This window comes from Penicillium rubens, assembly GCF_028828025.1.
Source record: "Penicillium rubens strain IBT 27055 chromosome Unknown utg000001l_segment0_segment0, whole genome shotgun sequence".
Classification (NCBI taxonomy): Eukaryota; Fungi; Ascomycota; class Eurotiomycetes; order Eurotiales; family Aspergillaceae; genus Penicillium; species Penicillium rubens.
Window position 1 is genome coordinate 1,239,684 of NW_026890599.1, and position 22,886 is coordinate 1,262,569.

Genomic DNA, 22,886 nt, shown 5'->3' on the forward strand with positions numbered 1-22,886 from the left:
AGCAGGGTATCTCATTTATATGGGGTAAGATGTACACTGTATACAAACCGGCCGAACAATTACAGAAGAGTAAAATAGCAATCAAACAGCGCACCAAGTGTCAGTCCATCGCATCTAGAGCATTCTCGGTCTGGATATCATTCTCCGAAACCAGAATTCCGACCAGACACTCGCCAAGAATCCCCTCCCAGTTGACCCACGGGTGGATTTCCTGGAACAGCTGTGCAGAGTCCTTCCCCGCACCACGGAGGAGCTCACCCTTCCCACCTGGATGGTAAGGGGCGTAGGGCGAGATGTTATACACCTTGCCAAAGTACGAAGTCCAGGCATCCCGACCCTTACGTCCGTTCTGCTCCTTCAGCATTGACGGTGTGACTCGCAACAGGCCTGGGGGAAGGCCTTTGCCGCGGAGGTTGTTCTTCGGGTTCGCTGCTAGCGCTGCCCAATCAAGGGGCGAGAATCCTGGCTCGAGAATCACTTTGCGTGATGATGACTTCTTCAAGGATACTTGTGTCGGGGCAAGGGTGCTGTTGCTAAGACGGCTGCCGCTGCTCGGTGGGCCTAGGCCGCGCTGGGAGGCGGCTGCTGATGGTGGCGGGCCCAGGGAATTGCCGCTGAGTCGTGGGGGTTGGAGCGTGCTTGTGGGGGTGAGGCGGTTTGCTTGGTTTGCTGGTCGGGGCCGTGGGGGAGGAGGCATTAGGGAAGAGGCGCCGGTGGTTGTTGCCTTCGGGGGTATAGAGGATGGTTGTGGTTTTGGAGGGGGTGCCAGGGATGGCTGCGGTGGCGGCTTGATCTTTGGTTCCTCATGGTCACGGTTTGTCGAAGATACTTGCTCTGTTGTTCCATTCATGGTTTGTGAAATGGACGGCATTGTGGCGGGTTGCGATGTCTCGCTCTCGCCGCTGTCTAGGCTGAATGTGGGGACCGCAGAGATGGGGGTTGGTACGCTCAAGGCCGAAGCCTTGGGTGTGTTCTGTGAATCCTCCTCCTCTGTCTCTATTGATGGTGTCGAGGTCCGTGAGCCATGCTTCCGCTGTACAGGCTCGTTTGCGGTGGCAGCGGCAACCGGCGCGCCGGGCTTGGGTTCCGGGGAAGAGGAACGAGGTTCGGCCCAGCTGCTGGGAGGGTAACGGTAGAGAAAGTAGCCTATCGTTGCAATAAGCACACCTGCGCCTACCCAACCCATGCCGAACTAATCAGAAAGGCACTGGGAGTGAGGAAAGTGAGTCTAGAAGGTTGTTCCTGATTAGAATCACAATCTTGCAGGTTCGCCGAGAAAACTGGCCCGTGCGCTATCAATAGAAGATCTATGCAACATTCAGGGTCTGCTCAACAGAAGGTAATACTACTTGGCAAAGTGTTATTCCAATTATTTCGGGGATTAATTAGACTCATTGTACTGAGATATCTAGAAGAAGAGGATTTACCACGATATCTGCCCCAAGCGTCGAGGAAACAGAATATGTCGCCGCTAGTCAAATAGCAACATCGCTTTCATTGGTTTCCCGGCGTCCATTCCTTTCCCAGACAGGTTTGCCAGCCGCCAATTAGATATCAGTGGTAAATGACCTAGAATCAGTGAAAACCAGAAGGCGTTCATGATGTCAGTGTTCCATCATCATAAACATTATCCATACATATCGAGACGGAACCTTGCCCATGCTCATACGAGGGTATTGATTTTGTACATCAACTGCCCAACATGGTTGTCGCCCACAGAGCTCTGAGGGACCAGATGTTCCATAACACAAAGCCCGTCTCAGACGCAGTCGCGCTCTTTGATGCTGGGGCTGGTCAAGTGAGTGTCGAAGGCGTATGACCCTCGCACAGCTATCTTACTTATCAATAATCAAACGGCAGTCCCAAGGTGGTAGGAAGCATCAAGAAGATCGTTGCGCAGTGATTTTCCCAAGTCAATTTCCTTCGAACATGGAGGACAAGGTTGCTTTCTTCGCAATCTATGATGGGCAGTAAGGAAAGCCTCGAAGTCAGTCCTTTGAACGAGCCTCGAATTGACCGGTATCTCTAGTGGCTCTGAATTGGTTTCAGAACACGTTAAGAACAGTCTGCACCACCTGTTCGGACGGCGGCCGGAGTTCGAACGAGAAGATTGGGCCGGGGCTATCAAGGAAGCACTGGCAGAAGAGGACAGAATTCTGCTGGATAGGTTCAAGTATGAATCTGTCGAGCCTGCCGTTTCAGGGTCGACAGTAGCAATGTGTTGCATTAATCTCACGAAGGGCGAGCTGTTCGTCTCCAATCTAGGCGACTCGCATGTTATCCTGGCCGAAAGGGACCCGCAAACAGAGCACCCGTATCACATCGTACACACTGCCGTTGATTTGCGTTGGTTTGAGCGTGGATGCTAACAGTCACATGCTTAGCGACGTCTCACAGAGGCTCACAAGCCCTCAATTCCCAGCGAAAGGGCCCGAATTGAAGAGGCAGGCGGGGCAGTCAACAACCGCAGTGGGACAGCACGCCTTGGTGGGTTAGGAAGGAGAGTGGATCTCCGAATTGCATACTGACTGAGGAACAGGTTCCTTGAACATGTCTCGGGCAGTAGGCGACCTGCAGTACAAAAATCCGTTGAATACTTTCCAAGACAACTTCGCGGCAGACCCCGCATCATCTGCTACCAGCCGATCGGAATCTCGGGGCAACTTCCTATCCAATGACCCATACACCTCGCTACGGAGGTTGCACACAGACCGCCGTTACCTGCTACTAGTGGTGTCCGACGGAGTTAGCGATCGAGTGGACGACGTGACCCTGGTTCAGCACGTGATGAAATTATCGATGCGGGGAAAACGAGCAAATGAAATCGCACAAGAAATCGCCACCAATAGTGCTAGCAGACCTCGCAGTGACAATGCAACGTGTATTGTAGCGATGTTGGACGGACAGGGATCGTGAGGTCAAGGGTATATATCCAATATTATACAAAATATACTCTGTATACTCTGTATACCCCTTTAATAGTCTGTATACTTCTGTATAGTATAGTCCTATAGTTAACAAAGTTAGCCAAAAGTTCCACTCGGAAAATGTTATGCAGCTGTGCCACTCACAGCCTACCAACGGTTCGCTCCTTACCCGATGAAGAAGGTGGTGTTGGGACTATTTTGGATTTTTAATGAATTTTTTAATGAATTTTTCAATTTTTGGATTTTCAATATTTCCAGAATTTCCAGAATTCGGTTATTTAAAATTCATTTTAACCATTTTCACTTCAAGGAACCAAAGTAAGAAAAAGAGAGAGGAAAAAAAAAAGAAGAAATATCTACCAATCAATCCAATCGTGTATTTTATACAGAGAACATTTCAAATTTAGGAAATTCAGGGAAACTTGGGTTTTCCGAGGGTTTTCCTTTCTATTAAATGATGCAATTTGAATTTGATATTGTATAGATATGAAAGTATAACTGCAGTACAGCTGTACTTCGTATAGAATGCTACAATCGGGTTCTCCCCCGCCCTACGATGTGGTCTGCATGCCCGCTTACTGCTGTTCTGTCCCGTTTTATCCAACCAGACCTCGGGATTTCTTCATACTCCAATAGAGATGGAGCTAATCTTGAAAACCAGAGGCTCCGACAGAGGGGACAGGACCAATTTACTGGAAATCTGTCAAACTACTTTAGGCAGGCGAGTCATTCTCGGGGTGGAGCTGGCAAAAGAAGCATAAGATCCGGCTGTAGCCACCTTCCAGAACGGTCAACCCTGAAGAGGATCTCCCGAGTTCCTTAGATACAAAATCGCCCGTCTATTCCACGGTTTTCTTTTTTTCCCTTCCCCTTTTGGTCTGATTTTTTCCATTTCCGTTATTGCCTTCAGATCTGTCTCCCCATCTATTGTGTCCCTTCAATGATCCCGACAGAAACCTGGGATCCCTCAAACATTCGACATGGCACCAAAGCAATGGAGTAACTTCCACGTGGGAAGAGAATGTAGCCACCAAAAGTGGTCTCGTCGAAACACCCCCAAATTCACCGTCTCCTCCGGTGACACAGTCTCTTTCGATGCTATCGACAGTAGCAATGGTCAACTCGACACATCCTCCAAGGCCTCAGCCATCAAGACGTTGGATCTCGGCCTGGCCAATCCCGTCTTCGGTCCGATCTATATGAACGATGCCCAACCCGGCGATGTCCTCAAAGTCGAAGTCCTGAACCTTGAGGTTGCCGACTGGGGCTGGTCCGCCATCATCCCAGGCTTCGGTCTGCTGGCCGACGAATTCCCAGAGCCCGAGATCAAGATCTGGGAGCTGAACCGCGAGGCAGGCTTCGCCCAATTCAAAAACATGCGGATCCCCTTGCGTCCCTTCCTCGGATGCATGGGTCTCGCCCCAGCCAACGACGAAGAACTCTCGACCGTGCCGCCCACAAACGCCGGCGGAAACATGGACTGTCGAGAGCTCAGCGTCGGGTCCACCGTCTTCCTCCCCGTTCAGACCGCCGGCGCCCTCTTCAGCTGTGGTGACGGTCATGCAGCCCAGGGCCACGGTGAGGTCTGCGGCACTGCCATCGAAACCCCGATTCGCGCTACCCTCCGCTTTGAGCTCCTCAAGAACCAGCCCTGGATGACGGCTCCTCAGTTCCAGACTCCCCCCTCGCCCAAATACCAAACCCCCTTCCCGACCTTGGAACCTACGGTGCGCTCGGTGTTGCTCCTGACCTGTACGAGGCTACCAGGAGTGCTACTCGGAATCTCATACAGTGGTTGGTGCAGACTAAGGGTCTCACTCGCAGCGAGGCATACATTCTTGCTAGTGTTACCGGCGACTTGCATATTGCTGAAGTGGTCAACGTGCCCAACTTTGAAGTGGCTATGACATTGCCCTTGGGCATCTTCTCTTGATTTTTATTTTATTTCCCCCTTTTTTGGAAGATGTTCTGGACTAATTCCAAGGGAACATGGACCGACGTGATACCCTCCTGGGAATATTGATTGATTTTGTGATTTCATTTAGATTGGACATATACTGGTGCGGCTGGGTTGATGTATTTGCATGGTTGAGGACAAGCGTTGCACAAGCGAGCATTATATTCTAATGGAGTCTTCTTTGGCCGAGAAATCTATAGCTACTTAATCCGTTCGTTTCCTTCATTAGTAGTGACTCTATACGAAGCCTGTTTTAACTGCCGCTTCTGTGAGTAGACCTCTTGGTTGAAAGGGCTTAATGCTGGAATATTGAACAAATTGGTTGTGTTCAGTGGAATTCAAGTCCTACAAACCGTATCGAAGATCAAAAAGGGGGTTTTCCGGGCTCATCCGGGATAAGCCTTGACGGCACATATCTGGTGCCTCGGTAGGTAAAGCACAAACTCTAGGGCGTGGATACTCTTTCTTAGGTGCCGCGTAGTCTGTAGTGATCGTCGTAGAATATCAAACCGGTGGGTCTGAATATACATATGTACCTATACGTACCGGATTTCCCTGGCGTGTGTGGCTTTCCTATTTGGTCTGCCGCCGCTTTTATGCGGGTGCTTAGGCTTAATGAGCCTAAGTAGATATTAGCACAGACTCAGATCAGTGATCATACTTAGTTTAGTTACGCCTAGAATAACTGATGCTTAGTGAGTGTTTAACTATTAGATAACTAACTAGTTACTCCTTTATTACTTAGTGATAAGTAATACTAATACACTTAGCCTACCGTAGACTATACCTAGAAGGGATTAGCCCCTATAGGGTCGTTTATACTATAATAGTTAGTTCGTTAATCCAATAATCGTGGCACCGGTGTTGGTGGGCCCCAGTCAACGATAATCTACACTCAACAATAAAATCATGAAATTAGGTACCTTTTATATGGGGTGCCCATACAAAAGATACAGAGGATACCGGATCTAAAATATCTATTTTTCTCAACCCCCTATATAGATAGAGAAATTATGGGTCTATATATCTTATTGTAAAGAAAATTTAGTAAGGCAATGGATTAATGGATCAAGGAGCCTGATGTGATGGCTTCGACCAGATCCTCCAACTCCTAGAGATTTGATTCGTCCAAAGTCGAGGACAGGTTGTTAGAGGACCTTGGTGTGGAGAGTATTTGATGGTTATATGTGGGGAAGGCGCCTACAGAGAACCACGGACTGGTCTTGAGGGGCTTCAAATATGTTTAAAAATAGTGACGCGCTGTACCTAGCCATGAAAGGACAACTATAGCTATCAACTCTGACGGGCCAAAGGAAATGAATTCACGCGCACACATATTATGAACCGAACAAATAGCAATAGCGAGTAAGTAGAATTTGGGAAAGATACGGCTATACTTTAACCCTCTTGCACTATACAGTCTTTAAGATTTGACCTCTGTTGAACACTAGATGGAGGGCCCCTGGTTTTCCCAAGAAAGACACCGTCTGCAGCTTCAAGAGAATGTGCAAAGATTTGGCAGGGACCCGGAATTCGAGGTGGAATTGTTCCCAGTAGCTCTGCAGCCTGGGGCATTTTCTCATCTCGTTGCACGTTCGCAGACCTCTGATACCTCCTCTGAATCACACTAGGTGCATCTCGTGTATAGCGCCGTAGTGCTGCCACTGCAGTTCTAAACCCTTGATCAGCTGGGCTGTGGAATTTGCATATTCCTTGATGATCTAAGCTAATGCCGCATCTTTCGGTATTGTCGAGGATTGATCCTCGGACACTGGCTATAAGAGTTTTAATATTAAGGTGAAGAGGGCCATGGACAAGACAATGGCCGACGAAAAAGCGCAACACTTGGCACAGCCTAATGCCACTTGAAATAGCTACCCGGGGTTTCGATCCAGCCACAACATGACAGCGACGTAGATTTAGAGCTTTTCGGGCGCCAGTATGAGTCTGTCTGCTTTCCTTCGGCTCTATTTACACTCCAATCTATTGGACCCGAGACAGTTTCCTACCCTTTTGAGATCTCCACTTTGCATCCTTCAGCGCTTGATAGGACCAGTGTCAGTTGCTGCTTTTCGCTACCGACTGGCTCATTTGGCTCCCCTACGGGTAAGGAGATGTGCGAAAATGCTTGCAGCATCCTCACGATAGTGTATGAAACCTCCATCTGGGCGAAGTCTTCCCCCAAACATTGGCGGGGTCCACCACTGAAGGGAAAGAAGCCCCAGCCAATATTAGCAAGTTCGCCGCTCTCCCATCGCTCAGGACGGAATTCGTATGCATCATGTCCGTAAATGTTCTTTTTCCTTGAATTCACATACTGCGAAAAAACAACTATTTCACCTTTCCTTACCAACATGGGCTTATCCCCTTCTGGGCCGCCCCCTGTTGGTAGAATAGTAGTCCGCACAGCTTCGCGGTTATTAAGCGGAACAGGAGGATATATACGAAGACCTGAAGCGGAAATATTAGTGTCTCACTCCGTGAATCGCAATCATACAAATATTTTGAACTCACTTTCTTTGATGACACACGCAAGGTATGGCATTCTCCTGATTTGTTCCCTACTTGGTGTGGTGCCACCTTCCATGACGGAAGCAATCTCTCGGCGCAGACGTTCCATTACATGCGCGTGACGGACAAGTAGTCGACTAAGGACCGGGAGGTAAAGTCAGCAGTTAACAGGTAACCGTGGCCGGCTATTCGATACGTACAATGTCCAAGATAAGCAGCATGCGGTTGTATCCCGGCCAGCCAGCAAAACATTCAGTAGCTGATCACGGAGCTCTTTCATGTTTTTAGACTCCTCAGCAACCTGCTTTATGAAGCCATATTGGTTCTTATCATAATTTTCAACGTCTTCTAAACCCAACTCCTTAACGTATCCCTCGACAAAGCGGTGAACATTAGCACACGCTTTTCGGAACGCAGGAGGATTATAGAGAAAATGCCAAGGTGCTATACGGAAGCGTTTGGCAAGACCCTCTTGCGCAATGCTAAAGCTTTCTGCGAAAAGCTTGTTCTCTTTATCCTGGTCGATGTCAGCCCTCAAAGCGTAGACTGATCTACCGAAAAGGAGAGCTGTTGCGATGTCCAAGGTCAAATCCAAAAATAGGGGCTGGAGATCAATGACTCCGCTTGAAGGCAATCGAGTAATGAGGTTGTCGACATGCTCACGGAAATGGCTCAAGTTCTGGGACTGGACACGAACGAACTGCTTTCGCAGAAGTTCTCTTGAATGCTTCCATGCAGATCCCTCCTGAGTAAAAATGCCGTTCCCCAGCAAAGGTGCAAAAATCTTAGGTCTGGCGCCAAAGCCGTAGTCTGGTGGAAAATAAGGTAAGTAAAATCAGACCCAGCTAGTTGTCGAATATATTCTACGAAGGACAGTTACCTTTGAAGTTCGTGGACAAAAGAGCCTCCACATTCGAAGGATGCAACACATGAAATGCCCTCGGTCCAAATAACAAATATTGCGAGAGATTATTCCGAGGCTCGTAGTCTTCTGCTACTTTGCAGAGATATGCAAGAAGCCGACCATCTGCGTTTGTTTCCCAGAGATCCTTGATGCGATCAATCCCAAGTGGCCATTTCTTGGGAAGCTCGGGTGGTAAAGCGCAGCCATGTTGAGCTCCCAAGGCAGAATCGTTCTGGTTTATCATGAGCGACTGAGATTCCGCATAGTAAATGGTCACTCACGCGGTATGTTTTTATTTTTGCAAAGGTGAGATAGCACAGCCGACCGATAATGAGGATGAGGACGAGCCCAATTAGAGATTTCATGGCCATTATGTTCCAAAGCGGGCTTTGGGCTGATAATATTCAAATGGGTGGCTTTCGGGGTTTTCAGAGAAACTGGGAACGAGGTTCCTTTATAGCCGTTCGCGTTCTTTCATCCATTGGTCGATGCACAAGTCCGCCAAGGAACGCTAATGTATGAATATCTGTTTGGGCCTCGTTATTCTTGATTTGTCAATTAGATTACGATAATCTTATGGCTCTGCCCTAGACAGTTGGAAATCTCAACATGGAAAGGAAGGTTAAAGAAATAAATTAACAAGACCATGAATAGAACCTCGACCAAGTTCACCAGTACTCCCCTACCTGCGCACCTTCGGCATATCATGAAAGCGGCTCCTCGCCTCAGCAGCGGCAGGGATATTCAATTCATACAATTTATATCGCCCCGAGTACAGATGGTAAAATATGTACCCATAGATAAACTGGTTGATACGCTCAGCCATTACAGCATCATTCGATAATATGCTGCGGACTTTCTGTACTTCCTTGATCGTTTCAATCCGAATTTGGTGCAGTGACTGAAGAGAGGTTAAGCCATGCACCTTGGCATGATTCTGGATGAATCCGGGATAGTCCCCAGCCTTGCCCTCCTCCTTATAAAATGACAGGAGGTCATTGGCATAGCCCAGAAATAACATGATACTTGGAATAGCTGCGGTGTATCCTGCTAAGTCTCTGTCCTCCGGATTGGTGTCCTCTGGAAAGCAAAAAAAAGCAAATGGCTCAGCAACCCCCGTTTTAGCTCTAAAGAAACACACATAATCGGAACCCTCAGGTGGCAAGTGCAAACGTTTATCTTGCGTCTGTTCAATTACGGCAGCTGCAACGAACTCCATCGACCCCTTCACAACCATGTCGCCACCAAACTGTCCAAATAGCTGTTGCTGAGCCCCCAGAAACTTGGTAAAGCCGCCGAGTACCTCATGTTGGTGAGGCTGTCCCTGAACCAATTGATTGACATAACCTTTCAAGTCAGGTAGAATATCTGATAGAGACAGACTACAGGGAAAGGTAGTGTGCTCTGGAAAATAGATAGATGCGTGAAGAAGGGAAGAAACTATCTGAGGAGAAGCTAGCTAATGTGTGAGGGAGCAAAGGAGGTCACGTGACCTCTAACACCCCCCACGACAGAACACATAACTATCTGACCTGTATAGTTAACAACCGCCCTTCTCCCAATGAAAAAACCAGATGTAAAGACAGTAAAAATGATAAAAACAAGTGCTTTCAAACGACAGATTTAACCCCCTATTTTTGTATATAAACCAGAAATCAAAAATCCTTCCGGTATTCATAGAGACCAATCTAGGAAAGCCAGCGGCGAAATATGATTTTGGCAAGGGGTTTGGTCATCCTATCAGCCGCTATCTGCGCTGTTAGAATTTTCACGAAGCATATAGATCCAGCGGCGACTTCCTCACAAAGCCGGTGAAAACGAATTGCAATATGCTTTGTTGCTACGTGAAACTCGGGATTTGAGGCTAAAGCAATTGCCCTATTATTGTCTGCGTAAATCGGAATTGGCTTTTTCAAGAAACCTTTAATACCAATTTTAATAAGTAGTTGTGTGAGCCAGAGCGCTTCTTAAACGGCAAGTGCCTCGGCAATGTACTCGCTCTCTATTATTGATAAAGCAACGTAGGGTTGTTTCTTACTAGTCTAGGAAATTGGACCACTAGCTATCTTAAATACAAATCTAGATATAGAGAGCCCTTTTTCGCTATATAGACTAGCCTAGTCTGTATTATAGAATCCGCAAAGGGTGGATTTAGTAGTAAGAGAGTCTGTAGCAGTAGTATCAGAACCTGACTTTGATGCTAGGAAGAAAGAAATAGCTAGGTTTCTTAAGCTAGCAAGGTATCGAAAAACCCTTTTTAAGGCTTGAAAATGCATTTCTCTAGGATTCTTTGTATGTCTAGTAAGCTTGATTGTCATAAATGAGATATCTGGCCTAGTTGACACTATTAGCTAGATTAAAGTGCCGATTTTTGTCTAATATTCCTTTATCTATATCTTTGTAGCGGTCCTATTAAAAGGGGTTAAAACCGCTCTCTTATCTATTAGGGTGGCGATAGCATTACATTTCTTAAGACTAAAGCGGGTGAGAATCTGATTAATATAATTAGACTGAGATAAATGAATCTCACCACTTTCTCCGTAGTGTACGTTGATAGCTAGGTATCTCTCTAGGATCCCTTTATTAGAGATATCAAAATGTCTAGAAATAGTAGTTTTGAAATGCTAAATTGTATCTCTAGATAGAGACAAAACTAGTAAGTTATTAATATACACTATGATATAGAGATCGTTGTCTTTCTTTATAAAGATAGAGTGATCTGCCTACGTGCGGTGGAATCCTATAGAGATTAGGACGTTATAAAGTAGCTGATACCACTCACGAGGACTCTATTTTAGTCTATAAATAGTTTTTTGAAGCAATCTAATAAATTGATTAGTAGGATAGTTATCTTATATACCCTCGGGGAGTTTAATTTTAATAGGTTCTTTCAGCTCTACGTAAAGGAACGCAGTTATGATATCTATATAGTGCAAAAACTAGCGTTTAGCTATAGCAATAGTAGCAAAAATTTTGAACGACATTGGCTTAGCAACGATAGTATAAACTTTATGAAAGTCTAGGTCTTTCACCTGGCGGAAACCGCGGGCTACTAAGCGAGCTTTATAGGTCCTATTATGTTTAATTTTGAAGACCTAGCGAAGTGTAAGCGGTTTTCGGCTCTTATCTCTTACTTTCGAGCGAGAGATAACTCTCTAGGTCCTATTTTTGTTGTGGCGGGAGAGCTCTTTATATGTAGCTACCAACCATTTGTCTTTTTCCGCGTAAATCATTACTTCTTTCTATCTATTGGGTTCGAAACTAATATCCTACGGTTTTAATTTAGAAGGTGCGTACTACTCTTTAGAAGTAATAGTAGCAAAAAGCTTTGTTAAGATATCCGGGGAGTTGGTAAGAAATTGCAATATATTGGCATTAAAGAAAGATCTGGAAGTAAGGCTATCTAGATAGGCTTAGGAAGGTGTTTTTAGCCTAGTTGAACGTCTTAGATCTTAAGCACTAATAGGGATAGACGAAGACGGTCTGTATGTAGTATCGCTAGTATTGTCATTAGGAACCTGATCTATAAAGGAATAGTCCTACCGAGAAGAGATCTGTATAGTATCCTGACTAGTATAACTAGTCTCCTGACCACTTTATGCCTCCACTCTCGAACTAATGCTACCCGCTATTTTAACCTCGTCGTCGATCTCGAAGGTGTTTTGATTTGGAAGTCGGTCTTCTATTTCGGAAATCGGGATCCCACGAAGTACAGCTGGATCGGACGGATCGAGAGGTGGACTCGTTAGTCTGAAGAGATCTATATCGTCTATATCTTCGACGGTGGGAGGGGGTGGTGAAGGGGTCATAAAACGTTAAGGAATAGCCTGAATTTTAGTGCGAATAGGGTCTTTATCACGTAGAAACGGATCACTATAGTAGTCGTATTCATTGAGAAAATCAATTGGGATATAACGGTTAGAGAGAGATTGAACCGTACCACCCTAACTAGCAATGTTGAGATTATAGGTAGGATTAGGAAGATCCTTTAGTGTTGGATTCTTATTGAAAATGATATTTCGAGAACGAATGATCTTCTTAGTGCGGATATTGTACAACACGTAGTTATCTCCTTCGTTATAAGCAATAAACCGAGCTTCTTCTATATAAGGATCTAGCTTTATAGCTCGCTTCTCTTTAGGAATTAGGAACTAGCACTAGCACCTAAGGGCGCGTAGATTAGACAAATCTAGCTTCTTTCTATAGAGAGCTTCGTATAGCGATATACTAATACGAGAGGCATAAAGTCTGTTTATAGTGTAGTTCACACCACTAAGAAGATAGCCCTAGAGATACTTAGGAAGCTGATATTCAGTTATAATAGCAACAAGCGGCTCTATAAGGTGACGGTTTTTGATCTCGGCGACACCGTTTAGCTACTTTATATACGGGGGGGTAGGGTCCTATATAACACCGCGAGAAGAGAGATAGGTAGTAAAGGGTTTATGCTTAGGAGTATCATCACTATACACCTTTTTTATAGTGAAAGAGAATTGAGTTTTTAAATAGCCTTCTAGCTGTATGAATTTCTCTATAACCTTAGCTCTGGATTTTAGTAAGAAGAGCTAGGTAAACCGGGTTATATCGTCTGTGAAAGTGACGAAATAGTGTTCTCCACTATAAGATGTAATTGAGATCGGTCCCTAGACGTTAAGATAAATAAATTCACCGGGTTTAGACCGGATAGATCTGACTTTGCTAAAAGGTAAAGTATGACCTTTTCCCTTAATATAAGGGGTGTATGGAAAAGTGACGCTAGAACCTAGTTTTAATACAATTCTATCTATATAAATTTCTATCTTTTTTACGCGGTCTTCGCTAGTATAGTATATACGCCGGTGAGCAAGGTCTATAGAGATAGCTATAGAAGAGCCTTTCTTTATAGCAAAGATAGAGTTAGGAGATCCGGAGACTAGGTTAGACTCTAGTATAGTATTAACCTTATCAATGCCGTTGTAGTTTAACTAGTAGTGCTCTCCTTCGTATATAGTAAAGCTAATAACAGACTCTATACTATAAACGTCTTAATGCTTAAAGGTTATAAAGCTATTCTTTGTCTAGGTTCTAATATCTTCCTTATTAAGAGCGGATATAGAGATTAGACTAGATTTTAACTCTAGAGCCAACTAGACCTTTTTTAAGATAAGGGATAGAAGGGTATTAGTCTGATCCTAGTTTAAAAGCTGCAAAATGATATCTCTATAGCCTTCGGTGTAAAAGACATCACCTATAGTAGTGGAGATAGGCAATACACACTAACAGAAATTAATAAAAATAGACCGATGAGGGGTTATATATGTGCTAGTGCCGGAATCAATTATCTATCTAGTGGTGTCACTACTAGAATCGGCTACTAGTCCTTCTTTAGATATAACGTGAACTCCCCTATGATCTTTAGCTTGAAAAAGCGCGTTAGTAAACAGATTGTTATACCGAAAGAAGGGGTCTCCCGAGGAAGGACCTTGCTAGGGAGCGGGATAGACGGTATTGGCTTACGGTCTCTACTACTAAGGTGGGATAGAAATCAACCTGCCTTATTTGTCAACCTGGCCTATGATCTAGCTAGGTTGTGGGATAGTGATTTATTGCGGCTATTAGAAGCCAAATTGCTACTATTAGATAGGTTGCTGCTGTTAAGGTTGCTAGTGGATAGCATTGGCAGATCCGCTAGCTTTTAAATGATAGTTTCGGGTGTAATGGTTCCTAAGTGTATTGTGTATCTTACACTAGATTAAATCCTTCTTCTCCTTTTTGTTTGAAGACTGCTTGTCTTTATTATTAGATTTGGACTTGTTATTCTTCTTCTTGTCTTTCTTAGACGAAGTATTGGAGTTTGCATTCGAATTAGTATTCGAAGTAGTGGATAAGTCCTTCGTAGACGTCGTATTGGCTAAATGGTTTAATGAAGTGGAATTCTGATTTGTGATATGATTGGAACCCTCTGTTATTGTGAAGTTATGATAAACCTCCACTATAAAGTTAGGATCTTTCAAATCCGGTCTTAAGTTTTAAATGAAGGTGTGACATCGAGGATTACCCTAAATAGCCTTAACGAAGAAATTAAGGACTATGTCTGGTGGTATAACGGAGTTTCGTTGTTAGATCTTAAAGAGAGCTTCTTTGAATTTACGTACGAATTCTATAGGATTGTTGTTTTTATATTGCAAATTAACAAGGACTTCAAAGCGTTTGAAATTACCTTGCTAGGACGAGGTGCTATACTCTACACGAAGGTGCTTATATATGTCTCGTGGGTTATTAATATGCTATATATAAGAGGTAGGAATAGGATTAAGGGTGCCGAAAATCTGGTTATAGCAATGAACATTGATAGAATCCTATTTATTAGCGAGGACTTGGTATTCCTTTATAAGCTGTTTGTTTTCTTGCTTTTGCTTTCGAACAAGCTCTCGAACAAGAGCTTCGGAGATAGGAGTAGGGGTAAGTGGATCATCAGATCCAGAAGTAAGAGTAGCGGTAGTTATATTGTATTAAGCTAGTTCTCGTAGGGTATCCGGAGATTTATCACTAAGGTCCGGTGGGGTGGGTTTAGTGATAGTACCCTAGATAAGCTCAATATAGATCTTGTTATTTCCCCGAAGGGATATGTACAACCTATGCTACTATTAGGCGAAATTGGATTCACCCTTGAGCTTTAGCACAATTTTTGTGATATCTAACTCCTTCTATCGATCGAAATCGTATGGTGTCGATATGATAACGGTCGAAAAAGGATCGAACGGTTAAGATAAGAAGGTGACGGTCGAGAAATAGAGGTTTCGAACGGTTAGGACGAAAGGGTGATAGGGTTGACGAACGGTCTCGACGGTCGGTGAGAAATAATCCGAACGGCCTTTTTTGACGGTCGTAAACAATGTAGAAGTGATGTAAATAGATGAGATCTAGATGCAGATGAAATGGTGAGTTCTGATTGGTCCAATCAGAATGAAAATTGCTCGGAAGCGGGGTGCAGATCAAGGCCTCGATCTAGAAAAAACTCTGCTACGGGCCCATACAGAGTTTTCTTGGCGTGACGCAACTTCGCTAAGAAGTAATTGGGGAATTGAAGCTTATTGTAAGATAGAGGCTTCAAGGACAGGCGCTCATAACCTGATAGAGACAGACTACAGGGAAAGGTAGTGTGCTCTGGAAAATAGATAGATGCGTGAAGAAGGGAAGAAACTATCTGAGGAGAAGCTAGCTAATGTGTGAGGGAGCAAAGGAGGTCACGTGACCTCTAACAATATCACCTGTAAGGTCATCGATGGTGATAACATATGAAGCGTATAGGGCAATAGCTTCTTGAACTTCATGGGAGGCAAATGGATAGGTACAGCTGGTAATTTCGGTCGCCGTGTCGATGCATGTTCCGATTTGTGCTATAAGTCCCCGTGAGATGCCATGGGATTCAAGAGAGTTCTCAACGCAAGTCTTCAAATCCACGTCAAGCTTGAAGATTGGGGTCTGGAATGAAATATCGCGTAGAAAACCGTTCACAACTTGTTCGTAATTCCTTTTCGATACGGTACTGCCAGGGCGTATATTCCCCATAACAGAGGGAGGTTCGTTCCGGGGCCACTTAAAGTAGACACATGCAGCCAGAATAGCAACCAAGAAAAGGATAAGCACACCATATGGCAGATAATTCATCTGGATGTTGATAATGCGCAAACTCCAATCCCCATATTTGCCGGCTCTCGCAGCGAACAGAAGCCTTTCTGTATAAGGATTCTGCTTTCCTGGTCAGCCATACAAGCTTGATGGGTATGTATCTGAATTCTCAGGTTTACCATATCTTCTTCAAGGGATGTGTCAAATGTTCGCTATCTGACAGGATATCGTGTGAAAAAGGAACGGAGACGTCCACTCTGTTATACTCCTAGCAGAAAATTTCTCCAAAATTGACCGCGTCATGCTTCCATTACTCCGCATGAATTCAAAGCCAGGCATTTGGCATGGTGAGAAATGTAGGTGGAGCAAAAGAATAGTCTTGATCTGGAAGCATGGATAATATCTAGCTAGCGCTCTCGAACAGAACAGGGTTATTATCTGCGGTAACACGAGAAGCATGAGAGCCTCGAGAAAGAATTGATCGCCCCGGTTTGACTTTTCACCACGTCAGCCTATAGATATCCCGAGGTGAGGTCCTGGCTATGGCTTACACAAGCCTCCATTACATTAGACTAGAAATGACGTCATAAACGAACGATAGTATTTAATTCCTGACGGGGTGAAAAAGTCAAACTGCGGCGATCAATACTTTCTCGAGGCTCTCATGCTTCTCATGTTACCACAAAGGCTCCATTTCCAGAATGATGCCTATCTGCGTCTTGATTTACGGAAGACAGATATTGTGCTCCTCAACACAATATCAAGATACCCCACCCTGTCCAGGAGTATGAATATTATGAGAATATAAAAAGGCTTTTTCAATTGCTTTGCCTCTTGCTTATAACCACAGTGGGTTTGAGGCAAATGAGAATTCCTCTGACTATGGCTTGGGCTTCAATTACGGAAGACTGATTGGCAGAGACATGGCCAGCTTTGCCAAATGGACTGCTGAGTGTCTTCCTAGTCATCACAGTTTCTATCCTCTTTCTTTCCATGACGTGCACCTTCGTCGTCTCAGGGGCAAATCATTTGAGACTACCTGCCGGACCCAGACCTCTCCCGATAATTGGCAATATGTCCATCAAATGCTAAATCAACGGCCAATTGAGATCATGCAGAAGTGGCATCAGGAGTATGGGACAATGCTCACTATACGATATGGCCGGCAGCTGGCTATCAGTGTTAGTAACCTCGATATCGCCCACGGCCTGTTGAGCAAGCGAGGCGCTATCTTTTCTCTACAGCTTGTACTCTGATGTTATTCGTTACAAACAGACTCTAGACATAATAAGCAGGACAGAGAGAAAGAAGAACTTCGCCTTAGGGACCAAGACGACCTAGTTGCTCAGAGGCTTATGTACCGTGAATCCTCCGCAATTCGTTGGCTTCTCTTAGCTACTTGATAGGCATGATGTCAAACACCAAAGATAAGTCACCTAGGAAGGACCCATCAGACTTTAATTGATTGCTATTTTAGAGAGAGATAAGGTTAGGATATCATGTCGTGCATAAGATACAACATAGATAGACAGGGTCTAGACAAACTAGTAATAATTATGCTCAAGTGATCGATGAACGCTAAAACAAAAGTGGAAGTAAATTTACCATAACACTTCACCCGACCTGCCTTTTGTGGTCTAATGGCCAAGTCTATTTAGGATTCTCTGTTCAAAAGTCCAATACAAACCCACCAACCACTACGGAGTACTACGACAGCGCATTCCCGAACTTCGCCACGCAATACCGGACCGTGCGTACTTGGACATACTCGTCGATTCTGTCCCGCTTTTCTGGAGCGCTTGTATGAGATAGGCAGGTCGGAATCCGGCACGGCGGGAGACATCGGGCCCACTACCGGTGAAGGTTGGAAGAAGACCCTCGAAACGTCACCAACAGAACACGTGGAGGGGTCTTTTTGGGCGAGTCATGAGATGATACCTCCAAGGTACGGGGAATGCATTTATGCCCGAGTTGCTCTTTAGTATGTCTCTTATACAAAAGTTCCAAATTGCAACACCGGACTCCGGATACTTCGTTCATCTAGATCCCAATGGCCACACATCCCTTAACTTAGATGTCTCGCGTCTCGGTAAAACCCCGTGGAAATGTCTTGATTGAAGTTTAGGCTGAAGTCACGGTCTAGAAGTCTCCACCTCGGATCCCCCGTCTATCAATAACTATTTTGATGAGTTTGTGTATCCTCTGCCGTGCTTGGTGGCACTTGGACACATTTATGTGTCGACTGACTTGATTATCGAATGATTTTATGAAATGAATGGATTTTCTTTTAGAAATCGAGATTATGCTAATATTCGAAATCCTCTTGATATATCTCGCCACGACGATGGAATATCTCTTTGAATAAGGGAGGTTTCATTACTTGCCATACCACTCTGCGATTGGTATCGACCTGCCTTAACTGGAATTTAACCAGGTGATGCTTGCTCGTATAAAGTTTGCTCTTCCCATTCGTCTATTTCTTTGGATCGAGTGGAATTCGAAGCGTCACCTTCCAATCTCGGTAATTTCATGGCGGAATTGGGCAGAGGGGCCGTCAAGCTTGCAGAACCAGGCTGGACAAAGTATGGCCCTAACTAATTATGCATCAATAACGATTTTGGTTAGCACAAGGCTTATCCGTTTGGAAGCGATTACACTAGAGATTCATACATGTTGTTCTCCCTATAATATAGACAGTGAAAACAAAGCACAAACTGCAACACTCAAGAGCAGTGACCTACGCCTTGTCTACTAAAATGCCATGAGAAAGCACCCACGAAGCCGAGCAAGTCAAAAACAGACATATAGGAAGTTTATATGCCAGAAGGCCAGACAAATCCTCTCACCATTCTGCCCGTAACAATCCACGCTGCAGAGGTCTTCGAGGCTCGCCGTTTCATAATTACCCCCTCAACGCCATCTCGCATTTGAATTACCAATTCCACAACTGAGAAACAGATAGCAATTTCCAATATATCAGAATTGTTCAAACAGTCGACTTCCTCAATGTAGAGCGGAAGTGTCACATGACGTCGCGTTTTCTCGCGTTTCCTCCTCACAAGCCCCCGCGTATTGGTCAAACACCCCACATGTCATGGATCCGATCTTAGATGGCTTAAATCATGCCCAGCGAGAAGCTGTCACTTCATCTGGCTCAATCCTGCAAGTACTCGCACCACCGGGCTCAGGCAAGACAAAAACATTGACCGCACGCGTCGCGTACCTCCTCTCACACCACAAATACCAACCGCAAGATGTGATATGCTGCACGTTCACTATCAAAGCCAGCCGTGAGATGCGGGAGCGGCTCGCAAAACTCATCGGAGAAAAACTCGAATCCCGCTTGATTCTCGGCACTTTCCATTCCATCTGTCGTCGCTACTTGGTCAAGTACGGATACTTGATCGGCCTGCGGAAGGGGTTTGGCATTGCCGATTCGGATGATACCCGCGCAATTATCAGAGTATGATTAGCACCTTTATGCTGTATCGGTTTGTTTCTATTCTCTAATTGTTGGCCGCAGAGATCTATTAAACGACTGAAGTCTAGCATTGAAGTCAAGGCCGCGCAAGGCCGGATTTCTCGACACAAAGCACATGGACTCAGTCCTGATGCCTTGGCTGATAGGGCTAAAGCAGAAGAGTTGGAGCTGGTTGATATCTATCGTGACTACGAATCAGCACTGGCGGCCTCCAATCTCTTGGATTATGATGACCTCCTTCTGCGATGTGGAGACCTACTCCGAGACCACCCAGAATGTGTCTCGAATGTGCAAGCGGTCTTGGTGGATGAGTTCCAGGACACCAACATCATACAATATGAACTGATGAACCTCTTCGCGGCTAAGAACCGACGGATCACCATTGTCGGAGATCCGGATCAAAGCATCTACGGGTTTCGGTCTGCTGAGATTCAGAATCTCAAGCGGATGCAGCGGCGATATTCAAACACGACGGTTGTACTCTTGGAAGATAATTACCGCTCTGCGGCTTCTATCTTGAATGCAGCCCAAGAAGTGATTGAACAGGATACGAGTCGGCCTGCAAAAGCTCTCCAAGCGACGCACTCTTTCGGAACCTTGCCGGTGCTGAGAAGGCTCCCAAATCCCAACGCAGAGGCACAGTGGATGGTACTTGAGATTAAGCGTTGTGCGGCGATGACCGGCGGTCTATTGCGCATGTCTGACTTTGCTGTTCTGCTTCGGTCGGCTTCGCTGTCTACACAGATTGAGACGGCCTTTGGAAGGGCCGGTATACCATACAAGATGGTTGGCGGCCGGAAATTCTTTGACCGGACTGAAGTCAAGATCCTCCTCAACTATATGAGGGTTGTGAGCCACACGGGGCATTCGGACGCGTTGATGAATATCGTGAATGTCCCGCCACGAAGGATTGGCGATGAGACAATCAAACAATTGACTAGTGGTGCGGAGAAGGCCAAAATCCCACTTTGGAACTTCATCAAGGACGTCATCCAAGGGCGCCGTTCGACTGAGAAGAAATTGCAAAAGGCTGCAGAGCAGGGGCTTTGCACTTTGGTCAATTTGGTTGAAGCCTCTAGACAGAAGTTGCAAGAGTGTGAGGATGCATCCGCTCCACGTGTTCTGATTGAGTTCATTGCCGAACGTCTCTCGTTTCAGGAGTATCTCATCAGAACATATCCCCTTGACGAAGACAGTCGCTGGGCGAATGTCAGGGAATTGATGCACCAAGCCAGTGAAGTCGCAGCATTTGAAGAGGAGGAGGTTGATAAAGAAATGGATCTCCCTGAAATCGAAGGTGTGCAGCAACAGCAGGCACATTCTGGCGAGGAGGCTCTCACTCGGTTCCTGGCAAATGTCGCCTTGGCTACGGAGATCACAACCAAGGAAGAAAGCAAAGAGGGAGACCAACCATCGGAGAAAGTCACTATTTCAACTATCCACGCTGCCAAAGGCCTGGAGTGGCCAGTCGTGTTTGTTCCCGCAGTATACAATGGGAGCATTCCTCACTCGCGTGCGGAGGTGGTAGAAGAAGAGAGACGATTGCTGTATGTCGCAATGACCAGAGCACAGGCCCTGTTATACCTGAGTATTCCTATTCGACAACCCCGGTTAGGAGAAGGAGAAGATGGTGCAACCACTTTGACACCATTCCTTCCTCCTAAGTTGACCAAAACGCGCTTCCGGCCAACGGGGCCGTCCCTTCATGAGAAGGTGGTGTATGCGATTGCCGATATTCTGCGTCGCCCTCGGCCATCTTTAGATGACATGTACAAGGGGCTCGAGTTCCTTCCATCGACGCTGGACGACCGATGGACACCCGAGGGCGAGGAGGACCGCAGCAAATTCGATAGCACATCTACCTCTCATGACGCTTCTGACGAGCCCAATCCAAAGCGACGGCGGTCAGACATGAACCAGGGGCCAAAATCGACTACCTACGTCTCATCGGCTGGGTATACCATGAGTAACTCGACCGGGTTTACAATTCCTACGACCGTTTCATCGGGTTTTACGTCTGCCAGGGATTACATAGCGGCCAATCCCGACCCCCCGCGGAGTCAGCCTCAAAGCCTCCGGCAGGTGCAGGCGCCGATGCAGCTGGGGCGAACAAGCCGAAATCTGTCAGCAGTGCAGGCCGTAAAGACGGACTAACACAAGCAAGCATATCCAACTTTTTTGCAGGCCCAGGATTATCCCAGAAGAGGGAGCCGGTTCTGTCTAGCCATCCACAACCACCACCATCCCGAAGATACGAAGTGGTACCCTCGCAAAACCAACGCTCAGGGGCAAGAAGCATTGTCCCAGCTCCTCTCTCCTCTCACCGTGTCCAGCCCCGGCCACTTGTTCCAACGCGGCCGACACTGGAGCCTACGAACCCCAACGGCTACACGTGGCTGGCAGCTCCATCAAAACCGACCCTGAAACCTGCGAGGACGTCGATGACGCAGGAACAGAGGAACAGTACTTCAGGCGGAAGAGCCGGGGCAGACGAGGTGAAACCCGAGAGCTCCACCCGCGGGTTCCAGCCCGTAACGACGTTCCACAGCACGACAATGTCAATGGTGCAACAAGCACCGCGACGGACGTTGGGAATTCGGCGGAGCATGAACGGGTGGCAAGACCGGATGAAGCGAGAGGGCGGTGGACAGTCGAGCTGACACGATTTTACGATTTCGGGGGGCTGGTCTAGAATCCTGACGGGATGGGTTGTCTGTGTCCACGGGACCATGTCAGAAGGGGCAATCCACACGCTTCGCAAGCTCATTGCTGGTTTAGGCGTTGCTGGGGAAGCCCCGGGGTATACTTAGCTTGGAAAGTGATTGACCAGGAAAGGGTTGACTCCAGGGCCAGAATCTCGGTCTGGATGGAATGACGCATATCCATGCCGTGCTGAGGAGACTATGACTTGTTTATGCATTGCTGTATAGGGAGATGTATATGTACCTAAATTTCATAGTTACTACATGTACTCCGTATTTCCCCCATTATTTCCCCCATGGCATGACCCTGTATGGATTGGGGCGGGCAGATCTTCCGATGGAGCCTAATAAGCCTAATACGATTAGGCAGGCTTCTGATTATTGACTAAAAAATGAGTGTCAATATGGAATAATAATTGAGACCTGAGATTCTGGACCACAGTGGAGTTACAATTGCGGTGAATGGGAATCAATAGCCCCTGGGTATTTCGTCATTTCACCATATCTAGTATCGGGAGTAGATACACGCACTTTGTACAGCCGCCATTGGCGCAGCAGAGAAAACCTAGCGGTGAAGAGGGAAGCGAGGAATCCCCCAACACATTCATTAAATATTACTATTTTCGGTCATTTTCAGTCATTTTCGGTCATTTTCAAGTTATTTTCAGTTTTTGGGTTATTTTAGTTATTTCAGTTATTTTAGTTACACGACCAGTCCGATTCTGTAAATAGTCTAGTCCAGCGGGTCAGGAATGGCTGACTCATCAGTAATATTACATTATAGGACAATCCT

General features: G+C 45.9%; 6 protein-coding genes across 6 annotated transcripts; 3 read left to right on the forward strand and 3 right to left on the reverse strand.

The window, feature by feature from the left end:
* Positions 1 to 100: 100 nt before the first annotated feature.
* N7525_000510 (cytochrome b5-like heme/steroid binding domain-containing protein) lies at positions 101 to 1,186 on the reverse strand (the record flags this gene model as incomplete). Its single annotated transcript, XM_002562285.1, has 1 exon — positions 101 to 1,186. The coding sequence occupies one exon, from the start codon at positions 1,184 to 1,186 to the stop codon at positions 101 to 103; it is 1,086 nt and encodes a 361-aa protein (XP_002562331.1).
* Positions 1,187 to 1,702: 516 nt separating this feature from the next.
* Positions 1,703 to 2,916, forward strand: N7525_000511 (PP2C family serine/threonine-protein phosphatase; the record flags this gene model as incomplete). The annotated part of the gene is made up of 5 exons (XM_061211592.1): positions 1,703 to 1,798; positions 1,861 to 1,970; positions 2,030 to 2,324; positions 2,385 to 2,487; positions 2,540 to 2,916. 5 exons carry the CDS (start codon positions 1,703 to 1,705, stop codon positions 2,914 to 2,916), a joined length of 981 nt encoding a protein of 326 aa, XP_061070818.1.
* A 991-nt stretch (positions 2,917 to 3,907) lies between these two features.
* N7525_000512 (acetamidase/formamidase family protein) lies at positions 3,908 to 4,860 on the forward strand (the record flags this gene model as incomplete). Its single annotated transcript, XM_061211593.1, has 2 exons — positions 3,908 to 4,654; positions 4,720 to 4,860. The coding sequence occupies 2 exons, from the start codon at positions 3,908 to 3,910 to the stop codon at positions 4,858 to 4,860; spliced, it is 888 nt and encodes a 295-aa protein (XP_061070819.1).
* A 2,029-nt stretch (positions 4,861 to 6,889) lies between these two features.
* Positions 6,890 to 8,670, reverse strand: N7525_000513 (cytochrome P450; the record flags this gene model as incomplete). Its single annotated transcript, XM_002562282.1, has 5 exons — positions 6,890 to 7,335; positions 7,399 to 7,532; positions 7,596 to 8,205; positions 8,276 to 8,531; positions 8,581 to 8,670. The coding sequence occupies 5 exons, from the start codon at positions 8,668 to 8,670 to the stop codon at positions 6,890 to 6,892; spliced, it is 1,536 nt and encodes a 511-aa protein (XP_002562328.1).
* A 311-nt stretch (positions 8,671 to 8,981) lies between these two features.
* N7525_000514 (uncharacterized protein) lies at positions 8,982 to 9,536 on the reverse strand (the record flags this gene model as incomplete). The annotated part of the gene is made up of 2 exons (XM_061211594.1): positions 8,982 to 9,377; positions 9,441 to 9,536. 2 exons carry the CDS (start codon positions 9,534 to 9,536, stop codon positions 8,982 to 8,984), a joined length of 492 nt encoding a protein of 163 aa, XP_061070820.1.
* A 9,468-nt stretch (positions 9,537 to 19,004) lies between these two features.
* N7525_000515 (ATP-dependent helicase) lies at positions 19,005 to 22,051 on the forward strand (the record flags this gene model as incomplete). The annotated part of the gene is made up of 3 exons (XM_061211595.1): positions 19,005 to 19,373; positions 19,434 to 21,346; positions 21,427 to 22,051. 3 exons carry the CDS (start codon positions 19,005 to 19,007, stop codon positions 22,049 to 22,051), a joined length of 2,907 nt encoding a protein of 968 aa, XP_061070821.1.
* Between the last annotated feature and the right edge of the window lie 835 nt (positions 22,052 to 22,886).